The sequence below is a fragment of the Leuresthes tenuis genome, unplaced genomic scaffold (genome assembly GCF_036924035.1).
Source record: "Leuresthes tenuis unplaced genomic scaffold, fLeuTen1.0.hap1 SCAF_14, whole genome shotgun sequence".
NCBI classification, from domain to species: domain Eukaryota; kingdom Metazoa; phylum Chordata; class Actinopteri; order Atheriniformes; family Atherinopsidae; genus Leuresthes; species Leuresthes tenuis.
Genome location: NW_027325368.1, coordinates 33,291,810 through 33,319,127, shown reverse-complemented (window position 1 = coordinate 33,319,127; position 27,318 = coordinate 33,291,810). Strand labels below are relative to the sequence as shown.

Genomic DNA, 27,318 nt, shown 5'->3' with positions numbered 1-27,318 from the left:
AACTGAAGAATAATAAGAAGCGGAATAAGTATGCACAATAGTAATTTGTGTGCTTCGGCATTGGCACATAATTAGTGCTGATATCGCTCTGGATCGACTTGGCAGATATATTTAAAATATATTTAAATATAATGCCGTGTGAATGTTCCATCTCCTTGACTCTCATTGAAAAATGCTATTTCTAAATGTTAGATAAAAAACGAACATGAAATCGAATAACCCTTTGAAGATTTCACGTTAAATTCTGTGTGCCCACAAAAGCTATAAGGTGCTACTGTTCGGCTTTACAATTGCTTCTTGTCTCCTTCCCTTCCCCGGTTCCCTGCAGCTGACTTCCTTTAGGAGTCAAGTGTTTAGAGGAGAAGGGGAAAAACGCATCACCACCGTCATCGAGGCTCCCTTAGTCTCTTGCCATGAGTGTCATTTTCTCAACATTATCCTGTCTACGTTATTGGGTTTAATTTGGAAAAGCAGCAGTTTGTTGAATAGTGTCCTAGCGACTGATATACCGTTGACAAGAAAACATGAGTGTTGAGGCATACGGGCCCAGCTCGCAGACTCTAACGTTTCTGGACACCGAAGAAGCTGAGCTGCTTGGAGCGGACACTCAGGGCTCCGAGTACGACTTCACCGATTTTACCCTGCCGAGCCAGACCCTGACCCAAGGCCAAGCCCAGAACCAGTTAGACAGCCAGGTTCGTGTAGTTATTTGCACAAGCTCGATGTGAAAACAAGTGTTCCTCTGTTGACAAAATGTGAATGAGCTAACGTTAGCTAACAACATTGGTTAGCGTTTAAGACGCCTCGCTTTTATCCCGCTATTTGGCTAGCACGCTAGCTAACCAGTTTTTACAGTAAGCTGGCCGCCAGTACAGTTGTCATGAAGATAACCAAATGCCAGATATTGTATGGCTTACTGGTGGAAATATACGTATTTATATTTACGAGTTGTTACATTTATTAAATACAATTTGTACATTGGCAGAGCTGTCACACAAGTTAATAGACACCGTTAGTTGGTACATTAAGTAGTAAATGTGATACTACTGTTAAATAACCGTCTACTGATGTGACAATAAGCAGTACTGTTTGTGAAAGATATGCTGTCATAACCATAGACTGTATATGTATACAAATGTATGCAAGTGTACATTGTATACAGTCTTTGGTTATAACACTGCATAACGTGTTAGCTAACAACTATTTGCAAAACTGCTAAACTAGTATGTTATAAATGATTTTGACAAAGTTTGAATTTGTATTTATGATTCCATACATCTGCCTCCTCAGGTTAATGGCCCTGATGGTGTGCTACAAAATGGAGATGACCCTGTAGTAAAGGCCAGTCAGTTGCTGGCAGAGTTGAATTTTGAAGAGGATGAGGAGGATACTTACTATACCAAGGACCTCCCATTACATGCCTGCAGGTAAGGAAACAGACACACAAGACTACTGAATTGTCCATCAACTGTGTGGCAAGGGTCAGTTGTGTTTTTTCTTTTCTTATTGTAAATCATGCATGTAGTGGCTGTTGACAGTGATGGTTGCTTCACTCTATTTTCAACTGTAGGGTGGGACTCTGTAAACCTCCATTTTTGGAGTTAACCTTAAATTGTACTATAACTGAACTGGTTACGTTTATTGTATATGTACAGTTGCTATGAACTATAAAATACCTGTTTTGTTTAGTTGTTTCATTGTATAAATGTCTTATTTTCTTATCAAAAATCATTTGGTACAACCATATATGTAGCGGGTGAAAAATGATCACATTATTTGTGTATTTCCATTTAGTGTTTTCTGGGCAGTTTACTGTTGATTTATCTGATCTGTTAACAGTAATGCTTAGTTGTTGTTTTTCTGGTTTTCCTGTAGTTATTGTGGGATTCACGATCCTGCCTGTGTGGTCTACTGCAACACTAGCAAGAAGTGGTTTTGTAATGGCCGTGGTAACACATCTGGCAGGTAAGATATGTTGACTCTACCTGAGCTTAGCTAAATGAAAGAGAGAATCATGTTACTGGTACAATATTATTAAAGAATTAGCACTGTGCAAAACAACTGAAGGGAAGCTTTGTGTCATGTTCAGAAACCTGTTAAATTGAGTTATTGTTCAGTTACTTGTTACTGTGAAAGTAAATCTCCATACAAAAAGTTGTCTTTCTTTATTTTCACTTCCTACTCTGTAATGTCTATTTAATACAGCTGTAGTGTCCACTGTGTACAACTTTGGTGTTTTTCTTTCCTAGTCTTTTCTCCAGTTGTTCAAGATAGAGGGTTTGAAGAGTATGAAGCAGCATAGAGGAGGGGTTTTGCTTCTTTCTTTTTGTTTTGATTGCTCCACCCTCGCTTTTTTTACACAGGTGCACCAAGTGCTTCTAATTTTAAATATTTGATCTTTTCAGAAAAGTGGTGATGTTGTCATTATTGCTATTATTGATTATTGCTTCCTGCATATGAAAAATCCATTTGGCTTTGTTTTGATCAGAAAACAAAGGCTTTCCTCTTTTCAGTCTGATGTTGGGAGTTCTGTCATGTCTACAAAGTATTTACATTGTCTTCTTTCCATTTACATTGTTCTCTCAACTTTATAATTATATATTTGTCAAAAAAGTGTTTGTCTAGATAGCAGCATACTTTGCTTTAAAATCTCATAGTTGCAAATTATCTTTCGTTATGTGGAATATCACACTTCTATACCATCACAGATGCGGGGCTTTGAAATTTGTGCTGATGTAATGGCCCCATTCCTCTTTAACACAGAGAATGCTCCATCAAAGAATTTCAGACTTTTCATCAATTCACCAATTCACCTGAATGCATCTTAGATTGGCTTGGACATAGTGAAGGAAACCATGTTGTTTGTGTGTTTTTTTCTTTGTTGATAAAGTTTTAACTAGATTTTGTGTAGTCTGCGACAGATTCAGGACACTGTCAGTAGTTTTCAGAAGTCTTCCTAATGAAGCCCACGCATTGATTTCCACAGCAAAATCACATTTTCTTGCATCGTCACCAAGGACCAGAAGATCACAAGCATGCAACTCAGTTTTTTTTTACCTAGTTTATTACATACAGAGGAATTTCCCAACTCCCACTCCAACTACCTTTTTTTGTTTTTAAATACAGCATTTATTTTTTCTTTGGGAAATGAGGTGGCAGGTAAAATTAAAAACAGACTGCCTTGTCTGAAACTAAAGTCCATGGTTCTGGGCCACTGCTGCTATGTACTGTATTTGGCCTTTTTAATCATACACATACATGATACACAATATAACACAGAACTATCAAAATGTGAATTATACTGTGTTAGTTTGGCTCAGTTCTATTCTTTAATTTGTCAATTTGTTTTCATGCAAGTTTTTTTTTATTTAACCCCTTAACAGGCAGGCAATTTTGCCTGCAACTCCTAAAAAAAGCATACCCAAAGTAAATTGAAAGCTGATCTTGAAAGCCTTGGAGTAGAGGCCCGGTTGAAGTGTTTTTTGAAAGAGAACACCCACAACCGTCAGAATCTCGCTAAGTGCTACTGTCACAGAGTAATATGAGCTTGAATACAGTGAAAGAGATGGAATTTTATGTCTGCCAAATTTTTCTTCCCAAATATGTATCTTAAAAGTGACTTTAACATAGGGCTGCGGACTGAAAAACAGAATGGGACTACAGCCTGAAGTCTTACCTAGTCCCACTTCAAATTTGACTGTAATACAACAAAAAATTAGTATTTTGTACAGGTTTTTCCAAGGATAGGACCAGGCCTGCCAAAGCTGTGCCAAAACTGTGCCATTTGAAGAGCCTTGGGGAAAAAAGGCTGCTATTCCTGAACGCTTCAACATACAGTCATGATCTTGGGCTTTAATGAAAGGTTACACTTGGGACTGTCTTATGCCACATCCAGATCCTTTGTCAGTATTACTGACAAAGAGTAACAGAAGCACAAACACATTTTGTCTATAACCAGAGCTTTGTGCATACAATAAAAGTCCAAACAAACAGTATGGTCTAAATGCAATTAGTTTATATACATAAATAATGACATAGCAAACAACACTGAACACCATTTGCAATTTGTATAGGCATTATTTGCTGTGGGCAACATGCCAATCATTGTAGCAGTCTCTGTCTAGCACAAAGTATAGGGGCACATTTCATGTTGCACACGTCACAGGAGTCTTGGTCTGGCAGTGTCTGCACCTGATATGTGTAGTCGTTTGTGATGGCTGGCAAGAAATGGCCCAGGCTCAACTGAGGTGGTAGACCCCTCTCTGCCAACTCCAAGGCTAAGGTCTCCCTGTATGCCTTCTGGTGCGAAAGAACCTCACCTCAGTTTCTGCCATGTTTTGTGCAAGATGCACAAAAGCAATGTCCATGAAGTGGTAGAAGAAAGTCTACTTCTGTGTCTTGTGCAAGACCTTGTTGTATCTTATCAGGCCATCTGATAGGTCAACCACCCACCCCCCCATGTACTTAAAAAGACAGTTGGAAAAACAAAAAAGAAAAATTGTATCAAAATATGTCCAGTATACAAATTATTACATTTCAAAAGGCAGAAAATACCCCCCCACCACCGAACCCCCGAACAATTAATATAATAAATAATGCAAATAAAATAATGATATTAAGTAAAATAACAATAGCATATAGATAATACTTACTTGTCGAAAGGATCGCTTGCCTCTTCAGAGGCTTCTTCCAGTCATTACTACTGTCCCCCTCTGATGTCAGAAGCATCACTGTCCCGTCGTAAACAAACCTCAGAGGCTTTCTGTTCACTGTATTTTGTTTTTGACGTTCGTTTAGCCATGTTGTAGAAAAATAAACAAATAAACTGCACAATCTGAAATTACGCACGACGGTGCGAAATTTGCAACTCAAGAAGTTAGACTACTTCTCTGTGACGCTTTTTACGCTTTACATTTGCCATATATGGAAGAAGAGAAACCCCCGCAACCTGCATACTGTTGTTTTCAGAATTTCATTCGCCACTCCAAAGTAAAATCCACCGCAACTGGTTCGAGCCACACACATAAGAATAGGAGCAGATACTTTTGACGCATCAGTGAGTAATTGACTATCATGCCCCAGCAGACAGGGTAAGCAGTTCCAATCTATTGGAACAAGTAAGATGCCATTCAAAAGTTTAAAGACCGGAGCTTTTACAGTATCACGGTGTGGCTAATACATGCATGCTAACTGAAGTTATGATCAAGAACGTGCAGAAAAATAAGCATCTGACGGAAATTTTGAAAGTTTGCCGCTGCAGACTATGTGTCTTTGTGGGTGTAAGACTAACTATTTTACCGGAGTACATTAACTGGACCCTTGCCAACGTAACAGGAGCGTTTTGTTGGAGTTTTATCTTTTCTTAGAATACTGTGAGGCTTTATAGGTGACTTTGTCATTTTCTTGTATTTGCGACTGGTTTTACAGACGTGTTTATTGTGTCCACAGTTCTGATTGTTTCCTGGATTGCCATACATCACTGGAATCACAAGATCCTTAGCTTTCCAGAGGTATATAACATATTTAGGTATATATAAAGGGGGGCTGAGGAAAACCCCAGATTTGCCCTGAAGTATGCAACGTCCCGCCGGCAGGACATAAAAACGTTAAGGGATTAAGATTCACAAACATAGAAGTGTTGAGACATGTTTATCTGAGGTGTAATGATCTATGTAACAGTATACAATACACCATCCCAGCATACAGGTGTGTAATCTTTTATATTTCCTCCTGGTGGTGTCTTATGTTTTATTCTCCTTACTTGCAGCCACATTGTAAACCACCTGGTAAGAGCAAAGTCCAAGGAAGTGACCCTGCATAAAGATGGCCCTCTGGGGGAAACTGTCCTTGAGTGTTATAACTGTGGCTGTCGCAATGTCTTCTTGCTGGGCTTCATTCCTGCCAAGGCTGACTCAGTTGTGGTGTTACTGTGCAGGTAGGGGCACTTTTATGTTGCTGAATCTGCTCTTTGAACACCCTGACAGTGAATTTGGTTTAACAAAATAAAAAATAAATCACTTTTACATTTTAATGCTTTTTAATTTGATTCTTATTTAGGCAGCCATGTGCTAGTCAGAGCAGTCTGAAGGACATCAACTGGGACAGCTCACAGTGGCAGCCTCTCATTCAGGATCGCTGCTTCCTCTCCTGGCTGGTGAAAATCCCCTCGGAACAGGAGCAGCTCCGGGCACGCCAGATCACTGCCCAGCAGATAAACAAGCTGGAGGAGCTCTGGAAGGTATTGTCAACCCAACTGTACTAAGTAAATATTCTAAACCAAACCTACTGCTTTACCTACTGTGAGGTTTCAAAAGTTTAATATGGATTCCTAAATCTCTGAGCTTTTAGCATATTATAGCATCATTTAGAATTGATCAACTTTTTCATTGTATTTTTTGGGCTTGTTTATTCAAATTGATGAGTCAGTTCTCACATTTTACTTGACAGGAAAATCCCACTGCAACTTTGGAGGACTTAGAGAAGCCTGGAGTAGATGAGGAGCCTCAGCATGTCTTGCTCCGCTACGAGGATGCCTACCAGTATCAGAACATCTTTGGTCCCCTTGTGAAGCTTGAGGCTGACTATGATAAGAAACTCAAAGAGTCACAGGCAAGTATTTATAAAATGTTTAAACATTTGTTTGTTATTTGAGAAATACACTGAATGAATATGTGCTCATCTAATAACTATTTGAACATTTAATAATTTATGCAGTTAAGTAATCAGCATTCTTTTCCAGATGCAATTTCAATAGCTTACAGTCAAACACTGGGATTTGTTTTTTGCTCTAGTACTTTGAGCTTGGAAAATATTTGAAGGTATCCACGTCAGATTCAGTAACCTTATTTTCTCCCTTATTTTCCTTCCAAAGAAAACTGCACATTAATTTTTCACTCACATTGAGGCGTATTTTTTCTTAATTTTCACCAGACACAAGACAACATAACAGTCAGATGGGATTTGGGTCTAAATAAGAAGAGGATTGCTTATTTCAGCCTTCCAAAGACAGACTCTGGTATTTAATTTTATTTGTACTTCAGTTTTAGCTAAAAATTCTTCTCATTGTCAATTGATTGCATTGACATTGTGAATTGTACCTTTACTTATAATGCTGTCATTAATTCATTTTTAACATTGTTTTTTCAACATTTTTGTCTTTGTTGGCTTAATCTGTTATTCTCTAGATATGCGACTGATGCAAGGAGATGAAATTTGCCTTAGATACAAAGGAGACCTGGCCCCTCCATGGAAAGGCATTGGACATGTTATCAAAGTACCTGATAGTATCCTTGCACATATATTGCACTTTTGGGAAATAAAAGTATGGATATTTAGTGATATCTAGTGTCATCTCTGATAAAACCACAATAGTTAACACAAACTAGTCTCATCCTTCACAATCCACCAGGGTTTTTATGAGAAACCCTGGTTTAAGCTTTAAGTTGTAAAATCCTCAAATTCAAAATGTAATTTCTTTTTGTTTTTTCTATTCCACTGTCTGCATATACACTACTCAAAAAATAAAGGGAACACTAAAATAACACTTCCCAGACCTCAATAAATTAAATATTCCAGTTGAAAATCGTTATTCATTACATAGTGGAATGCGATGAGAACAAAATAACATAAAAATGATCAATGTAAATCAAAATTATCCCATGGAGGTCTGGATTTGGAATCCTACTCAAAATAAAAGTAGAAAATCACATTACAGGCTGATCCAACTTGAGTGGAAACTCCTCAAGACAAGTCAAAATGAGGCTCAGTAGTGTGTGTGGCCTCCACCTGCCTGTAGGACCTCCCTACAACGCCTGGGCATGCTCCTGGTGAGGCGGCGGATGTTCTCCTGAGGGATCTCCTCCCAGACCTGGATTACAGCGTCAGTCAACTCCTGGACAGTCCGTGGTGTTGGTGGATGGAACGAGTCAGGTCTGGGGAACAGGCAGGCCAGTCCACAGCATCAGTGCCTTCATCATGCAGGAACTGCTGACACACTTCAGCCACATGAAGGTTAGCATTGTCGTGCATCAGAAGGAACCCAGGGCCCACTGCACCAGGATATGGTCTCACAACGGGTCTGAGGATCTCATCCCGGTACCTAATGGCAGTCAGGGTACCTCACTGCAGCCCTCCAAAGAAATGCCTCCCCACACCATTACTGACCCACGCCAAACCAGTCCTGCTGGAGGATGTTGCAGGCAGCAGAGCGTTCTCCACGGCGTCTCCAGACTCTGACACATCTGTCACATGTGCTCAGTGTGAACCTGCTCCTATCCGTGAAGAACACAGGGCGCCAATGGCGAATCTGCCAATCTTTGTGTTCTCTGGCAAACGCCAGTCGCCCTGCATGGTGTTGGGCTGTCAGCACAAGCCTCACTTGTAGACGTCGGGCCCTCATACCACCCTCATGGAGTCTGTTTCTGACAGTTTGACTGGCCCGTCTCCTGGTGTTTCAGGCCCGTCTCCTGGTGTTCTGGCCCGTCTCCTGGTGTTTCAGGCCCGTCTCCTGGTGTTCTGGCCCGTCTCCTGGTGTTTCAGGCCCGTCTCCTGGTGTTTCAGGCCCGTCTCCTGGTGTTTCAGGCCCGTCTCCTGGTGTTCTGGCCCGTCTCCTGGTGTTCAGGCCCGTCTCCTGGTGTTTCAGGCCCGTCTCCTGGTGTTCAGGCCCGTCTCCTGGTGTTCAGGCCCGTCTCCTGGTGTTTCAGGCCCGTCTCCTGGTGTTTCAGGCCCGTCTCCTGGTGTTTCAGGCCCGTCTCCTGGTGTTCTGGCCCGTCTCCTGGTGTTCTGGCCCGTCTCCTGGTGTTCTGGCCCGTCTCCTGGTGTTCTGGCCTGTCTCCTGGTGTTTCAGGCCCGTCTCCTGGTGTTCAGGCCCGTCTCCTGGTGTTTCAGGCCCGTCTCCTGGTGTTTCAGGCTCGTCTCCTGGTGTTCTGGCCCGTCTCCTGGTGTCCTGGCCCGTCTCCTGGTGTTCTGGCCCGTCTCCTGGTGTTCTGGCCCGTCTCCTGGTGTTTCAGGCCCGTCTCCTGGTGTCCTGGCCCGTCTCCTGGTGTTTCTGGCCCGTCTCCTGGTGTCCTGGCCCGTCTCCTGGTGTTTCTGGCCCGTCTCCTGGTGTTCTGGCCCGTCTCCTGGTGTTTCAGGCCCGTCTCCTGGTGTCCTGGCCCGTCTCCTGGTGTTCTGGCCCGTCTCCTGGTGTTTCAGGCCCGTCTCCTGGTGTTTCAGGCCCGTCTCCTGGTGTCCTGGCCCGTCTCCTGGTGTCCTGGCCCGTCTCCTGGTGTTTCAGGCCCGTCTCCTGGTGTTCTGGCCCGTCTCCTGGTGTTCTGGCCCGTCTCCTGGTGTTTCTGGCCCGTCTCCTGGTGTTCTGGCCCGTCTCCTGGTGTCCTGGCCCGTCTCCTGGTGTTCTGGCCCGTCTCCTGGTGTCCTGGCCCGTCTCCTGGTGTTCTGGCCCGTCTCCTGGTGTCCTGGCCCGTCTCCTGGTGTTCTGGCCCGTCTCCTGGTGTCCTGGCCCGTCTCCTGGTGTTTCAGGCCCGTCTCCTGGTGTTCTGGCCCGTCTCCTGGTGTCCTGGCCCGTCTCCTGGTGTTCTGGCCCGTCTCCTGGTGTTCTGGCCCGTCTCCTGGTGTTTCAGGCCCGTCTCCTGGTGTTCTGGCCCGTCTCCTGGTGTCCTGGCCCGTCTCCTGGTGTCCTGGCCCGTCTCCTGGTGTTCTGGCCCGTCTCCTGGTGTTCTGGCCCGTGTCCTGGCCCGTCTCCTGGTGTCCTGGCCCGTCTCCTGGTGTTCTGGCCCGTCTCCTGGTGTTCAGGCCCGTCTCCTGGTGTCCTGGCCCGTCTCCTGGTGTCCTGGCCCGTCTCCTGGTGTCCTGGCCCGTCTCCTGGTATCTCCTCCATGCTCTGGACTCAGACACAGCAAACCTTCTTGCCACAGATGCAATGATGTTCCATCCTGGATGAGCTGCACTACCTCAGCAACTTCTGTGGGTTGTAGACAGCGCCTCATGCTACCTCTAGGGGTGAGAGCTCTGACAAAATGCAAAAGTGACCGAAACATCAGCCAGAAAGGATGAAAACGGTCTGTGGTCACCACCTGCAGAACCAGTCCTTTATAGGGTTGTCTTGCTAACTGCCTCTCATTTCCACCTGTTGTCTGTTCCATTAGCACAGCAGCAGGTGAAACTGATTCACAGTCAGTGTTGCTTCCTAACTGGACAGGTTGATTTCACAGAAGCGTGACTGACTTGGAGTTACATTGTGTTGTTTAGGTGTTCCCTTTATTTTTTTGAGCAGTGTATATCAATGGTTGGTGCCAAGGTCTTGCAATAAACAATTTTTCTTATCTGTGCAATTTAATCTTGCAATTTGTCTTGTGCATAGATGCAAGTGATGGTGAGTGTGTCCTTCACCAGCCCCGGACCATTAATCTAACAAGCTTTATTGATTCAAAAAACCTTGATTTAGTCAGAGAGGACTAGAATCGCTGACAGTGGAACACAAAAGGATAGCACAGATAAAGACAATAGACAGAAGACAGACAAAAATGTTATATTTGAAATTAATTAGATTTAGATTAAGGACAAATTTATGTCACTAATATTAACTGTCTAGGTGCCACAAAGGTATGTGATGTGTAGAAACAAAATCTGCATTCCAAATGTGTAATGCCAATAGCCCATTTGTAGGTATTTGACTCTAAATGAGAATACATTTATATGAGACAAACAGTCTTGGAGTTAAGAATATTATACTCTAATTGAGTTACTACTGGAGATGTTGGAGGATTATGCTGTTTCTTTGACTTCCTGTCCCAGACTATGGTGATGAGATTGCCATAGAGCTTAGGAGCAGTACTGGAGCTCCAGTGGAAATCCCTCACAACTTTCAAGTTGACTTTGTGTGGAAGTCAACCTCTTTTGATAGGTATTTACAGTAAAAGCCACACACACTCTTCTCTGAAAACAACTGTTTCTGTTACCAAAAAGGATTTTTTTTCCTTTGATTTATTTCTTTTGTATCTGTATTATCAAGGATGCAAAGTGCCCTGAAAACATTTGCAGTGGATGAGACTTCAGTATCTGGTTATATCTACCACAAATTACTGGGACATGAAGTTGAGGATGTAGTCATCAAGTGTCAGTTGCCCAAGCGCTTCACTGCTCAAGGCCTACCCGACCTTAACCACTCCCAGGTGAATTGAGAGAAAGCGATAAAAACAACATCCACAGCACTTTTTTCTACCAGATGACATCTGAGGTTTCACTGAAAATTATATTTTGTAATGCAGGTGTATGCTGTGAAGACAGTGCTGCAACGCCCACTCAGTCTGATCCAGGGTCCACCTGGCACAGGGAAGACAGTCACCTCTGCCACTATTGTGTACCACCTAGCTAGACAGGGCAATGGGTAAGAAACTCTGCTACAGTCTTTTAGCCTGTGCTTTAATGTGTAGACTGGCTGTAAGATTATAAAGACAATTACTGGATGTTTTTCATTTACCTTATATTCAACCAAAACATGACAACATTTTCCTTATTTTGTATCTGATTGAAATAACATGCTCAGTGATATAGAAAAATGGTTTGGACAAATTGACTATAACTTTCTGTCCCTCCAGGCCAGTGCTGGTCTGTGCTCCAAGTAACATTGCTGTTGACCAGCTGACTGAGAAGATCCACCAGACAGGGCTTAAGGTGGTGAGACTGTGTGCAAAGAGCAGGGAGGCCATAGACTCGCCTGTGTCCTTTCTGGCTCTGCACAACCAGACCCGTAACATGGACAGGTAACAAAAGGAGTGGTAGTGAATTTATTAATCAGTTGCATTTGTCAAAATGGTTGTGGGCACTAGCTTTGTCTATAATGTTGATGAATAGAATCTGAAAAACATAACACACATGCTTGGCTTGCTTTACAATTTCAGTTAAGAAAAACTATAGGAAAACTGTACAGCTCCAGTCATTTCTGGTGGTAGTACCATAAATAGGATAATGTTTCTAAGCAATAAAATTATGATCAACTCCTGTTAGTTGTATTACTGTATTTTCCTCTTATTTTGAGGCATACTGTTGACATCTTTCAGGTTAGCGACCACTGATATCATCACCTGCTAATAACGCCTCTCATCGTAGAATAATTTGCTTCAATTCCACTTGACAATTGACTGGAAACAATCATTTTTGGCTAGACTGACTTATTACAGAAAACATTTTTGACGTGCAGCCACAGCACTCATCTCACACTGATTAATTGGTTTGTGCCGGCAGTATGCCTGAGCTTCAGAAGCTCCAGCAGCTGAAGGATGAGACGGGAGAGCTGTCCTCCTCAGATGAGAAGCGCTACAGAGCTCTGAGACGCACTGCTGAGAGGGAGCTGCTTATGGTAAGACAAGTAAACTTGATGAGCTCCTCATGTTTCGTGTTAGACACAGTACTGTGGTCTTCATGAGATTGCATTTGTCAACATGTCAACTTTGTACACAAAGCCATTCCACTGTGGAGATGTTGTTGTTATTGTCATAGTTTTGTAAGAATCCGCAGGTTATTTAGTTAGCAATACATTGCCATTAGGACACTGACCTCTTCTCTCTTTCACAGAATGCCGATGTGATCTGTTGTACATGTGTTGGAGCAGGAGATCCTCGTCTGGCCAAAATGCAGTTCAGATCAATCCTGATTGATGAGAGTACCCAGGCTACTGAACCTGAGTGCATGGTACCTGTTGTCCTGGGGGCCAAACAGGTTAGAGCCACATGAGTGAAAATACAACAGAATATATATATATATATATATATATTGATATGTTAGGGCTGTTGAAATTAATGCGTTAATAACAAGTTAACGGAAATTCCTCTTAACGCAACAAATTTTTTTGACACAAGATTTATGCGGGCATGTTCTATTAATATGACCATTGGTCCGCTCCGTAGTTTGACAAATCAGAAAGGAATTTGGTATTTGTGGATGGCAAGCTAAATTGGATAAAGAAAAGGCTCTTTTGAATGGCAAGTTCATCTTCAAAACCCTGCCAGATGGTTCTCTTGGCAGGACTAAAGTTATCTGCCGTTACTGTCAATGTAAATTGAGTTATCACTGGAGCATGTCGAGTCTTAAATATCACTTGCAAGCCCCACTCTCTCTCACCAAAGGCAGACCTCTCTTAGTAGTTTGCAACGGAGACACCTGGACACCTCCACCTACAGCAAGGTTAGACACAGTTGCAACGTGTGAAATTATTTTCTGAAAGTGGGAAAGAATGTTACATTCAGGTCAATGTGCCCTTCTGTTGTTGCTTGTTGGATGAAGAATGTCCCGGACAGTATTTATCAGGACAGTTTGTTTTGGGTTGTTAATATAAACATAAAATGCATTTGCATAAAGAATGCGTATTTGTCTGCTACCATGTTTTTTTTTTCGTCTATTCAAGGTTTATTTAGAACATATGAGAATATATATTAAAACTATGAACAATCTATGGATTAATCACAAATAAATATTTTAATCGATTGACAGCCCTAACATATATATATATATATATATATATATATATATATATATATATATCATAATTTCCTTTTGGGATAGATACTTTTTTTTTTATTTAATTCATTTTTCGTCTTCATTTCATATGCCTAAACTCACTTGATATGTCAGCGATCTCTTTTCAGTTGGGAGTTCTGTGGTGTCTACAAAGTATCTGTTTCATTGTCAGTCAACTTTATAATTATTTGTTTATCACACAGTTGATTTTGGTGGGTGATCACTGCCAGCTGGGACCTGTGGTGATGTGTAAGAAGGCAGCTAAAGCAGGTCTGTCCCAATCTCTGTTTGAGCGTCTTGTTGTTTTGGGGATCCGGCCAATCCGTCTTCAAGTCCAGTACCGCATGCACCCAGCCCTCAGCGCATTCCCCTCCAACATCTTCTATGAGGGCTCTCTACAGAACGGAGTCACTGCTGGTGAGATCAAATTTGATATTTTCAGAGATGTAGCTTAATCTTCACAGACAATAAAAAATGTATAAATTTAGCTTTTGATTTATTCTTGTATCTGTGTGCAGCTTTATACTTTTAAGTAACACACTATGTGCTCTGAGAGTTCAGTAATCTATTGAGTTAAATGCTGCCCTTTTGTAGACGTGTAGCTGACACATCAATGCTAAGTGACAAGGATGGATATATAACAGCTGAGTTTAAACTGCCAACAGATAACTTTTAAATAGAGACTCTACTCTGTTTTTGCAGAGCTGGGGGACTTTGACATAGATAAAGAAGGACACCAGTAGCCACGGTGATCTTCCTCAATCATCAAATCGCTTATGGGCCTAAAATGTCCTCAGATATTTTCTATATTGCCTTCGTTCATCTACTCAGGAGAGGGTAGTGCAAGGGACAGAACACCAATGGAGCGCAATGCTTATTCCATAGATTGAATCGGTGAGGTCATTAAATCACTTGCGATCTGCGCATCCAACACCAACATAAGGCACATTCCCACTGTAGGAACCTTTTGCAGTTCCTGTATCCTTTTCAGGAGCGGAGCCGTTTTTTGGTGCATTCGGACATACAGGAACTAGGGACCACGGCCCTCAGCTCCTGTAACCATTTTAGCTCCTTCTCCGAGGCAGGATCTTTTCTGGGTTCCACAGGAACATGACGTAGGTGTTTGGTGGCTGTAGCTCCGCCCCTTGTCTGAAACGTTTACTCATACGACACGGACACAACCGCCGCATGTTTAATAAGTTAAACTTCGTCTCCTTTGTCTGCGGCGCTCTGCTCTCCTTCTTTCCTCCATGAAACGAAGAAGTATCGCCCGCTGCATGATTCTCCGTCTCCTGACTCTCGCTGTGAGCTCTTCCAGCCTCCATCTTAGACGCCTGATGTGATCGTCCATGATTAATATCACCGTCATGCAGACCATGAACACGGTGGCCTCCTCGCTCTCCATGTTAGCTTCTTGGTGCTGTTGTTTTCTTCTCTCCTTACGTTTCCCGGGTTTTGTTTTGTTGTTGTGTGTGGAGCTAAAGTAACACGTCTGTCGCAGACGGTTGCGTCACATCAGTCCCTGTCAAGGTCTTTGATTCTTATGCAAAATGAAACAGTTCCCCTGGGAAGGGCAGTTCTTATAACTAAATTCAAGGTGGACAGTTCTTGTAACTGCGTTCTTAGAACGTCTCTGTCCAAATGCGGCTATAGCGAGGGTAATCACTGTACTAACCTTAATGCTTTGAATTGATATATACCCCCACACCTCCCAGTCCTAAGTATAAATGTGTTTGCTCTGTCTACAGCTGACCGTGTGAAAAAGGGCTTTGACTTCCAGTGGCCGCAGCCCGACAAGCCAATGTTCTTTTATGTTACCCAAGGCCAGGAGGAAATTGCTAGCTCTGGAACATCCTATCTCAACAGGTGTGAAGCTTCTTGTACACTTTGGTTCTTTGGTTTGACATGTGTATCCTTCAGCATCTTATCAATAAATGTGCCTCAAAATGTAAAATATTTGACAGTCACAATTTTCTTAAATAGTACTAGGGCTGAAACAATTCTTCAAGTAACTTGGGTAACTCAATCTCAAAAAATCCTCAAAGCAAATTGTTTGCCTTGATGCTTCATTTAATCTTTACAAATGTTTTCTGTTCTGTGATCCCGATGTTTCACACGGACAACTATTTCTGTAACAAAACATGCTCACATACTGCATTACATGAGCAATTAAAAGAAACCGGAGTAAGCAATAAGGAGCAAAATCAGAGAAGAAGAACTTCAAATGTTGAAGTTGGGGAGCATTTCAAACAATAGAAAAGTGACAATACTGTACAGTTTGTCAATTTCCAAATTAGTTTAAAAAGCACCCAGTTTACATCTAGTCTACATAGTGACACAAACACAAGGTAACATAGCTCTTAAATTTAAATCAGTATTCTTGTTAGTTGAGATGGACACTGCACTATATCTATCTATTTATATATATGTTATTCTTCAAATATTCTTGAAACATTTCTTTTTTTTATTTTTAAATTAAACAACTTGTGTTTGTTGTGGATTTATTTATTGGAGAAATAATTCCTAAATTCAGTTGAATTGTTGACAGACTGCCCTAGTAGTTTAAACTCTTCTTCAAGTATTTCCTCATCTCCCTCTGCCCATCAGAGCAGTTTCAGCCTGCAAGCTGTTTATGTGAAGTAATGTTCTCTGTAACTAAATGAAAGTGCAACCAAAATCAAAACATAAATTGAAATCATAAGGCGAAAGTATTTCTTATCCAGTTACTTAATTGATAGAATAGATGGAATGCTCGATGACCTAAATAACCTTTTCCGCCCCGTACAGTGCATGCTTAAAGTTCTTGATTGATGTTTTGGTTTTCAAAATTTTTGAAAAATCACTTGTTTGCTGTTTTTTTTGTGTCAAATTATTAACAAATTTCCATGTTGTTTAACTAATCCTACATGTTTATGCAGGACTGAGGCAGCCAATGTGGAGAAAATTACTACAAGGTTGCTGAAGGCTGGAGCTAAACCTGATCAGATTGGAATCATCACTCCCTATGAGGGACAGAGGTCCTACCTGGTCCAGTACATGCAGTTCAGTGGCTCCCTCCATACCAAGCTTTACCAGGTAGAATGAGCAGTATTTAGTAAATGTATAATAATTATATTTTAAAGGTTTATTTTATTTGTTGTTTGATCTCCCATGACATGAATTTGTTCAACTTTTCTTTTCTTATGCTAATTTAAATAATTCTAGAAACAAGTCAAGTTAAAACTTATTTACAACATATTGTATACAACGTTGTGAGATTGAGCTACACTAATATACATTAGATGAGGAAAATTTGGAGAAACAAAAAAAACCACAAAAGCAAAAGAGGAAAATTACCATAACACATTAACCTCGCTAGATGTTAATGACATCCTCTCTGTTGTGCAACAGTGCCTAGAAGTTCGCAGCCTGTTTATGTGCGGAGGGAAGTTTTGACAGTACCTGATGTGGTTGATGGTCAGTGAGAAGAGGCCTTGTTAGACTCTGGCTGCTTCAGATCAGTTGTCTTCGCAAGTCTTGTGCAGAGGGAACAGTGGAATGAGGCCACAGCGACCATTGGCTAGGTTCATGGTGATGAGAAAGCATACCCCACAGCTGAAGTTTATCTAACTGTTGATGATCAGACATATGTCATGCCAGTAGTTCTTGTTCCAAAACTCCCATATGCTGTTATCTTAGGTAGGGTTGTACCTTTGCTCCTCAATTTAACACAGTAAGCACAGGCTAATGCACAACTGCATAGACAGGGCTGTACCGAGACATGTTACATTTTCTAATATGTTTACAGCTAGAGCTCAGATGGCTACAAATCCCCTTGAGGAACTTCCCTTTCACCAGGCCAAGTTGGACATGTCTCCATTAAAGGTGCGAAAGTCCAAAGCACAGGAGGAGGGAAAAGTTGAGGGCACAAAAGAACCTAGCCAGTTTTTAGATTTCCTTGTTCCCTCTGATGTAGCTCCTGTCCAGGGAGCTGACTCCAAACTAAAAGTGGGGTTTGATAAGGTTTCAGAAGTAGAAGGTTAGGAGAAGCAGATTGTCTTGTGAAAGCTACCTATGTGATTAAGAATGGCATCCTCTACCAAAGTCAGGGGACGGTTGAGGCCTTTGAAAGTGATGTATCTAGGTCATTCTATCCCATGGGCAGGTCACCTGGCATCTCAGAAATCACTGAACAGAAAAGCTAAAAGGTTTGTTTGGCCTGGCATGTACTCCCAGTTAAAATAATTTTGTGCGTCATGTGAAACCTGTCAGCTAACATCACCACAGGGAGTAATCTGAGCCCAACTTCAGCTTTTAACACTCTTTGAAACACAATTTGACAGATTAGCAGGACAAACGACAAATTGTCCCATTCAGCTGTTTTCAAGGGTGGGCATACCCGAGAGATCCTTATAGATTGTGGTACTAACTTTCTGTCTAAACTGTTATAGCAGGTGTATGGTTTGTTAGCGGTTAAGGGTATTAAGACCACCCTGTGTCACCCTGAGACAGATGGCCTGGTTGAGAGATTCAATCAAATGCTTAAAATCATGTTGCGCAAGTTTGTATCTCAGACAGGTGCTGACTGGGATCAAGGGCTGCCATATCTTCTGTTTGCCTACTGGGAAGTACCACATGCATCAACGGGCTTCTCACCATTCAAGCTTCTTTATGGTCAGCAGGTTAGGGGGCCATCTCCTCAAAGACCACTGGAAAAGGTCAACAAGGAACCAGGATAATGGAGTGGCCTATGTCCTTAAGATGAGAGATAGACTTGAGAAGATGAGTGCTTTAGCATAGGAACACATGATGGCGGCTCAAGCCCATCAGAAGACCTGGTATGAAAAAAGAGCCAGCGACATGACTTTTCATGTTGGACAGCAGGTTTTGTTGCTCCTCCCTACCAGTGACAATAAGCTGTTGACCAAGTGGCAAGGGCCTTAAACCCTTACCAGATTACTATTAAGTAATTAGGCATTAGCCTGGTAAGGTCACCTATGAACTTTACATGCCAGACAAAGCAAAGAGGCATCAGTGCTCTAGTGTAAATCTGTTGAAAGAGTTTCAGTTACCATCACTGTCGTGTCAGCAATGACTGCAGCAGCTCTTCATTCAGATAGTTGATTACGAGGAGGAGGGGAGGGAACAGCTTTCGCAAATGATGGGATGAAGTCTAGTTCGGATGTCTCACATCTCTAGCCTGAACAGATAAAGGGAGGGAGATAAAGGCATTACTGGCTACAGACCTCTTTAAGGAAACACCAGGAATCACTACTCTGTTTAAGAATAAAATTCATTTGAAGGAAGATGCATTTCCCCGGCAAAGTTACTACAGGATCCCAGAACCTTTGGTTTCTAAGCTCAAGAATGAGATCAAACTGATGCTGTAGCTGGTCATCATTGAACCATCAACTAGTGAGTGGTGCAGTGCTGTTGTGTTGGTCCCCAAGAAGGATGGTTCACCTATATTCTGCATTGATTTAAGGTCCCTTAATGTGGTGTCAAAATTCCAGTGGTACCCAATGCCACGTATAGATGAACTGTTGGAGAAAGTTGGCAATTCTAAGTTCATCACCACTCTTGACCCGAGTAAAGGATGCTGGCAGGTAGCCCTGCTACCAGAAACAAAGGAGCTTACAGCATTCACAACACCCTATGGCATGTTCCATTGGTCTACAGGGGTCACCTGCAACGTTTTAGAGACTCGTGGATGAGGTGTTAAGGGACGTGCCCTAGTTTGCGACTGCATATTAGGATGATGTAATTATGTTCAGTCAGACCTGGGGAGAGCACATGTTTAATCTTCAACATGTTCTTCATCTGATTAAGGAGGCGGGACTGACAATCAACCCCGTCAAGTGTGTCTTGGCACAAAACCAGTTGGAGTATCTGAGCCATGTTGTTAGTCACTGGTTGGTGAAACAGCAGCAGTCTTCCCTGACCTTACCAGGGCTTAACCCCCAACCAAAATGCCTGGAATGAGGACGGTGACAAGGCATTTAAGGATTTGAAGTGTGCCGTTACAAGTGAGTTAGTTCTGCATAGTCCAGACTTCACTTGACCTTTCATCCTGCAGAAGGATGCCTCTGCAGTTGGTCTTGGTCCAGTGCTTTTGCAAGAGATGGGCGGAGAGAAGCATCCAGCGCTGTTCTGGCAAGTGGGCGATTGAGTCTCTGAAGTACTATCTGATGGGTCGTCACTTCTCCCTTGAGATGGATCATTGTTCTCTGCAATGGCTGAAGAGGTTGAAGGACTCCAACACACATCTAACAAGATGGTTATTGTCTTTGCAGTCATATGACTTTACAGTCCAATCCAATATCGATCAGGGAAAGCCAACTGTGTAGCAGACTGTCTCTCCTGTGTGTGTGAAAGTTGAGGTACTGTACTCTTGGGAGAGGGGGGAGAAAATGTCACGAGTCATTGTTACCTCATTGTTTGTTGATTGATTCGCAATGATGGCTGCTACGACAATATTAAACATCTATATTACATGAATAGTAAATAACCACACAGGGTTTCACGTTAACTGCTTTGTTGATTTATGGATGGTGTAGGGCAGGTTTTCTGGTACATAAGGTCGACATTTAATTAAATATGGACATCATGTTAAGTCATCTTATCTCATTTGTTGCCTTCTCCATGATATTTGCCTCTAAGCCTGCATGTTGAAGCTGACAAACACCTTACCACTGGAACAAGCTCACATATGCATCTTTGTCACCACTCCATCTAGACAACATAAAGATGCACCTCTGAGTAGTAAAAACATTCAACATGGCTGCCGTCGTTAAACAATATCAGATTAAATTTCATTTTGATCGTTTCTACAAGGATCTTTTTGAACTGCCAAAGAATTTGTGGAATGCAAACATTAGGCCAGAAATCAGGTTTCCTGATCATTTACACATACCTCTGTACGCAAAGTCTGAAATACTGAAGGTGTGGAGGTGTGTTCAAATGTGACAGTGGGATTTGTCTGTGAAATTATGGGGACGAAGACCCTGATCAACATTCTACTTGATTTTTTCATTTTATTCAAACTTTTGTAATGAAAACTGTAACCATGGATGAAAGTAGATTTTTGAATCCACTACGCAGGTCATGTTATTAGTGAGTTGTGACTTGTGACCAAGTTCAAATGCTTTGGACTTTTTGCCTCCTAAGCGTGGAACTATTTGGAGCAAACTTAATATTAAATCATGGTCTTTGCACATTTAATTTTCAGAATGCATCCATTGATGTTACTGTAAAGTTGTCATGTCTATTGGACATCTAACTTTCATCCACAATGAGACCAAAAGCTGGACTGCAACACATTTTTTTACATCAAATGCAGAAATATTGCTGTTACAAAGATTTAAAATTTTGATTTATTTAAATATTCAAGCCTACAATGGTGACTTTCACTAAAAATGTAACATACCATACGAAGTATTTATTTAAAATCTACATTTCCAATCCCAGATTTCATTTGACAGATTCACCTTCCACTTAAGTTAAGGACAATGTCTGTTCCAAGTTTTTCTTTCTTTTTTTTAAATTAGGTTTTGAATAAAATTTTATTTACACAAAGGCTGTTGTTATTTGTTTCTGAGAATCCATATGTGGGTCCGAGGACATGGTTAGAGTCACTGGGAGGGAAGACCGATGACTTAGTTTTTGTACTGAGGAATGGTCTAAATCAGATGAATCCAGTGAGAGTTCTGCGATTACTCAATCTTACTTTGACAAGGGTGAAGTTGGGTTTTTGGAGGGTCACTGGTTGTTCCAGGAGTGTGCTGGAGCTGTAGGAGGGTGAGTAGGCAAGTGAGGAGCAGAAGTAAGTTATCACAGAGTACTCAACACTGGAACAGGTATTTGTCAGACCAAGGTTGCCGAACTTAACACCACTTCTTTAACACAGAGGAGTCACTAAGAGGTACAAGAAAAAACTGATCAGAACAGGCAGGATCATACTAGGACTGGAAGGAAGGAGAGCTCTGATTATCACGCATGAGACACTGACAGTCCAGCGCAAACTGGTTGCTCTGGCAGAATCTTATAAGCAGGTTGGCTGATGAGGCTTGATGAGGCACAGGTGTGACAGCAGGTGAGCAGAGGCCAGACCCCACCCAGGTGGGAGAAACTCCAAACCTGCTCAACCCATCCTATGGCTCAGAAAAAAACACCCAAAACCCACAACATCCAGATTCTTATCTGGATGTGTTACCTCGGTATTGAGAAACCCAATCTTTTTATTTTTTTACAATTTCAGTCGGACTAATTTTAAAAGTCCAGTTTTGGTTAGGCTAACGCTATAGTTCAATTTGTAATTGCGCTTACTGCTCCACAGTCTGTAGACACCATTTTTTTGCATGTTGCTGAACCTCTTCCCAATGTTTACTCCAGTTGTACCTTATGAATATCACTTACTTTTCAAGTCTTTTGTTGAACCCATCCCAACTCTTTCGAGATAAGCTAATATTTGTCATGAAATCATAAACTATGATTTTCTATGTTTTATTGTGCATAAAATGTTGCTTTTGTGATTTAGCATTCTGTTTTTGTAACAACTTTGTGTCTCAACTTTTTTGGAATTGGGTTTCTAAATTGTCCTTCCAAAAATCTCTATAATTTGTACAGGAGGTGGAAATAGCCAGTGTGGATGCTTTCCAAGGAAGAGAAAAAGACTTTATTATCTTGTCCTGTGTGAGGGCCAATGAGCACCAGGGCATTGGCTTCCTTAATGATCCCAGACGTCTGAATGTAGCACTTACCAGAGCCAGGTATAGCAATACCACAGTACTACTATATTATTGATACCGTTACTTTTCTGACTAATTACCTTTCCAATTATTATTTATGATTGAGATGTTGAAAATAAATGTCTGCATTGTCACATAGGTATGGTGTGATTATTGTGGGAAATCCCAAAGCTCTGTCCAAGCAACCTCTGTGGAACCACCTGCTGAATTACTACAAAGAGCAAAAGGTCCTAGTTGAAGGACCTCTAAACAACCTGAGGGAGAGTCTCATGCAATTCAGCAAGCCCCGCAAGCTTGTCAACACCATTAATCCTGTAAGTTTAACACGTCATAGTACTCTGATGTAGAGGCTTTTTAACTGGGTCATGCATATTGGCTTTCCTGTGGAATCAGAAAGATTTTAGATGTATTTTTAAATTAAATGAGAAACCCTGAAGAAGAAAAAAGGATTCAGAAAACTGAAATAAATCAGTGCAAGTTCAAGAATGAAAAACAAGAGCATTGCCTGTTATTTGTTTTGCAGGGTGGCCGTTTCATGAGCACAGCCATGTATGATGCCAGGGAGGCACTGATTCCAGGATCTATTTATGATCGCAGCAGTAATGGTGAGAAATGTTTCACTCTGAGCAAAAAGCTATTTCTTGTCTTTTTTTTTAAGCTACCGTAAATTCCGGACTATAGAGCGAACCTGAATATAAGCTGCACCCTCTAATTTTAAAAAGAAAATCCATTTTGTACATGTACAGGCCGCACCGGATTAAAAGCCGCAGGTGTCCACATTGTAATATGAGGTATTTACACAGAAAGATGTTACACGTGTGGATTTTTAAACTTTTAACTTAAATACCTATCGGTAAGGCACAAATACAATGGCGTAAATGCTTTTTTTTAAAACAGTGCCTGTAACACGGCTGGTAAAAAAAAAGACTGTAGCCTACCAGGAAAAGTCATTGATCGCCTTCTTCATCTCCCTCCTGCGCACTAAAACCATCAGTCATCTTCTTCAGAGTCCGAATTGAACAGCCTCAGAACTTCATCACTCGCTGCATCAAATGCATTTCTTCGTTTGTTTTCCATGTTGAGGGAGTACAAATGACTGATTTACAATAATTTAGTAGTGTAAGTGTGTTTGATTTATCGTACAATTTCATTGGACCACTGTGAACTATTCGTTAATTTCATTGGTCTAATGTTACAAGGTAAAATATTTTTGGCGGCATGGAAAAAAAAGAAAAAAACATATATTAGCCGCACCGTATTATAAGCCGCGGTGCTCAAAGCCTGGGAAAAAGTAGCGGCTTATGGGAATTTACGGTAGCTTTGGCAATTAATAGTTTGTATAATGGCTTTTTAAAATTATGACACACGTTTCATTCTTGCACATCAGCAGTGATTTAAAAGTACAAGTTCTTATCCTTTTTTTCCTACTACAGGGCGTTCGTCCAACATGTATTTCCAGACTCATGACCAGATTGGTATGATTGGCACAGGCCCCAATCCCATGTCGTCCATGAACATTCCCATTCCATTCAACCTTGTGATGCCTCCTATACCTCCACCTGGGTACTTTGGACAGATGAATGGTCCCACTGCAGGTGAGAGTCACTCCTCTATAAGAGTCATGCAAACTCTGCAGTTCTTTCTCAAAGCACAAGTTTTTCAAATATTAAGTGCTAGTTTGCATTGTATTACATGACTTAATATTTCTTCAGGTCGTAGTGGAGGTATGAAGGGAAAATCAGGCAGCGGAGGGGGTGGTGGGACGAGAGGTGGCCGTCAAAGAAACCGTGGCAACATGGGAAACAACAGTGGAGGGAATGGAGTAGACCGCGGTCAGCATGGAGGCCACATGACTGGCAGCCAGGCAAGTCAAGACCAGAGCTCCCAGCCATTCTCCCAGGGGCCCCTGACGCAGGGCTACATCAACATGAGCCAGCCATCACAGATGAGCCAGCCAGGGCTCTCACAGCCTGAGCTTTCACAGGTCTGTAGCTTCACTAACTTGACATAGAAAGCTTTTTGTTTACTGTTCAGCTGACTTTACTTCCAACACTCAGGACTTTTTGCATTCTGTTGAATATCTTGATTTCAGTCCAAATAGTTTTTTATTGTGACCACCCTTCATCTTTTTATAATGCTGCACTCTTTGTGGTTAGTGGGTATGTTGTTCCAGATATTTTGGAGAACTCTCACCTTACTTTATTTTAATATCAGGGCACTGTGGGACCACGCCATGTAATGCAATACTTGTTTCTAAGTTAATAAGTGTTCCTTTTATCCCTCTGGATAGAAATGAAGGAATAACTGGTCATCATTCGCTTTCTTTTTCTTTTTTGTCTCATTGTAGGACAGTTACCTGGGGGATGAGTTCAAGTCCCAGATTGATGTGGCTTTGTCCCAAGACTCCACCTACCAGGGGGAGCGAGCCTACCAACATGGTGGTGTGACTGGACTGTCCCAGTATTAGACTGTAAGAAACATTGAATTAGAACAGCAGCAAACGAAGATCACTTGATAATAAGTTGCAGTTTGTCTTTTTTTTTTTTTTGTTATATTCCTACAAAATTAACTTGTAATGAAGATACTTTGTGCCTTTACATAGGTTTATGTTCTAAGCTATTTGCTTGCTTGGAGTCAAGCTTAGTGAACTCTTTGAGGTTGCCAGGAAGACACAATTTTTACTTAAAAATGTGTATTGGTATGATTACATATATGTAATTTGTTGTTTATCTTGCAGGTTTCTGGAAAGGAGCTAGGCCAGTGTGAAGCTTAGTTCATTGGCATTTTAATCTGGGTAATATCAATAAAGAACAAACTCGGATACCCATTTTCCACTGCTACAACTGAAGCACCTCTGTGTGAAAGTCACAGGAGAAAGACCGTGAGAAACCAACCAATCACAAGAGTGAGAGCAAAAATGGGAGTAGAGCTGGACAGGAAGACAGCAAGACGGGTGGAGTGGAAGGATGGTGGAGAAGAGAAAGCACTGCTGCTCACATGTGAGAACATGGCGAAGAAGAAAGCTGTCCTCAGAGCAGCGCAGGTGGAGAAATGAGACCATTGACTGGTCAAGGAGTTTGAAAGATCTAAATGGTTCTGGAGGGGGTAAATGGGGCAAATGTGCCATCTTGTCCTTTATGTGCCCCAAATCCCTTAGGGACCTCCAGAGGGAACGGTTTGGAATCTTGCTCCAAAAGCTGAGAAAGAGGAAGAAGAGGTGTCTCAGATAAAACTCCTCCAATCTAACTCAACAGGATGTCTTTTGTGACTTGGAGAGAGAAGTGAAATGGAGACACAACTCTTGAAGCAGTTGTTATAGCAACTTTTTTAAATCCAAAGCTTGCTTGAATCAGGGCTCTGCATTTGATCACATCTAAGCATTCAGAAGAAATGTTTGGCGTTTCAAGTGAAACCAAGGTTCTTGTAGTACTGTGCTTCAAGGAGTTTAAGTGAAGTTTGAGGATTGCACCATCATGGGTTATTTGCTTTTCTTTCTCAGCTTTCAGAAAAGCTTTCTAAATAAAGGCTGTTTTCAGTGATGTTTCCAGTGATAGACGCTGGTGTCATTTTTCAAGGCAAATCTTTCTCTAGGTGGTTTGCTGAGAACAGGTGGTGAAATTAGCTCTTAGAATGCGAAAAGTAAAAGAAGTACGTATTTTATCTTTAGCTCCAAAGATAGATAGCGAGGCAATTTTGTTTTTGCTCTTCTGTTTATCTATTTAGTACAGAAAAAAAAGTTCAAAATAAGACAAGATAAAATGAATAAAAGCACCATAACTAGCTTGTAACTGAATGAAGGTGTCATTCTTATCTACCAACTGAAGCTAGCAGGTATAAATAATCATGAGCAAAAATAGCTTAATGCATCAAATAAGCCAAATCAACAGGGTAGTACTTCCCAAAGAATGTTGTCCTAATACAGTACATACAGACAGTAAAGCTAGTCATGTGCAGTTAAGCACTTGAAGGTAACAGTAAAGTGAGATGAGATTCGTTTTCCAAAAGGAATTGTGAGCTTTTGAGAGTTTTCATGCCTGTTGTGTGATACTTGTCAACAAACATTTTGAAAATAAACTTTGTCAAAGGTTTCACTGGGCTTTAAAGATATTTCAAGATGTGTTAAGTCTTTCTGATTACAAATATAGAGGTCACGTGTCATAGGTAAGATCTGGCATGGAGATTATCTTAAAGTTAGCTACTCTTGTTTCAGTCCAATGTGTTGTCAGTTTGCATTTCACAAATGCATCCCATGAGATCCTAAATGCTCCAGATTATGTTTAATCCATGTAATGAAAATGATCTAAAACATTGAATAAATAATTCTCTTGTAAATTATTTTTCAAGCTGTCAGACTCAGAACACTTACCCTCAAATCTACAAAAATGGAGCTAGGTAAATATTACACAACAGCTAAATATAATCACTACCCAATTAGTCTTTTTTTTTTTTTTTTTTTAAAGTATGAGCATTTGTCCTGAGCATGATGTAAGATGAATATTTTTACTCTTACTGAGCTATCTGCAGATGATCTTGTGGTCATAATTTATTGTCTCATCTGAAATCACCATTTTAATCCTGATGCATCTTTTTATTGGTGTATTAGGTCTAACTGTAAAAGTTGTCAATTTTGCCAAGATATGATCAAAACTTTCCTTACATACATGCATCTATCTTTTGCATGTCTTGTATATAATTTTATCTGGTTTAATGCTATTTTTAACTACACTGAAAGTAGACACTTCCTGATTTTTTTCTCACAGATATTGTGCTAATGAAAAATCTTCCAATTCTTGGAAAATTAAAGTTTGTTTTATGTTTACTCACTTAGTATGATTTAAGAGTTTTATTTAACACGAGAAGTAATTGTTAACTAACTTTAATTGTTAAGTGTGTGATGTCTTCCCAGAAGAACAGAACTACCTGAAAGGAGGATCCTATTTCGGTCCTTAAACGGGCGATAATGAGACTCAGTGTTTGATGAGAGTATGGTAACTGTGATTCGTTAAACCTTAAAACTGTCACTCTCAAACTGACCTATAAGATCCCCTTTGCAGTATGCACACATGGGGACGCAGAGGCT

General features: G+C 41.2%; 1 protein-coding gene across 1 annotated transcript; it reads left to right on the top strand.

Moving 5' to 3' along the window:
- The first annotated feature begins 355 nt into the window (after window positions 1-355).
- On the top strand, window positions 356-27,063 carry LOC140268426 (regulator of nonsense transcripts 1-like). The gene is made up of 24 exons (XM_072363279.1): window positions 356-695; window positions 1,291-1,427; window positions 1,876-1,965; window positions 5,768-5,935; window positions 6,058-6,238; window positions 6,448-6,609; window positions 6,931-7,015; window positions 7,185-7,283; window positions 10,792-10,900; window positions 11,009-11,168; window positions 11,265-11,383; window positions 11,595-11,759; window positions 12,241-12,355; window positions 12,571-12,714; window positions 13,716-13,929; window positions 15,261-15,378; window positions 16,431-16,587; window positions 22,117-22,259; window positions 22,378-22,552; window positions 22,762-22,843; window positions 23,672-23,833; window positions 23,951-24,222; window positions 24,586-24,708; window positions 24,976-27,063. The coding sequence occupies exons 1-23, from the start codon at window positions 525-527 to the stop codon at window positions 24,703-24,705; spliced, it is 3,348 nt and encodes a 1,115-aa protein (XP_072219380.1). The 5' UTR covers window positions 356-524; the 3' UTR covers window positions 24,706-24,708; window positions 24,976-27,063.
- The last annotated feature ends 255 nt before the right edge of the window (window positions 27,064-27,318 follow it).

Bases quoted from the DNA above. Each gene is read 5' to 3' on its own strand.
- LOC140268426 (XM_072363279.1), top strand. From the start codon at position 525: ATGAGTGTTGAGGCATACGGGCCCAGCTCGCAGACTCTAACGTTTCTG. The intron at 22,844-23,671 runs GTGAGAAATGTT...TTCCTACTACAG, and splicing joins TTATGATCGCAGCAGTAATG to GGCGTTCGTCCAACATGTAT. The intron at 23,834-23,950 runs GTGAGAGTCACT...ATATTTCTTCAG, and splicing joins GATGAATGGTCCCACTGCAG to GTCGTAGTGGAGGTATGAAG.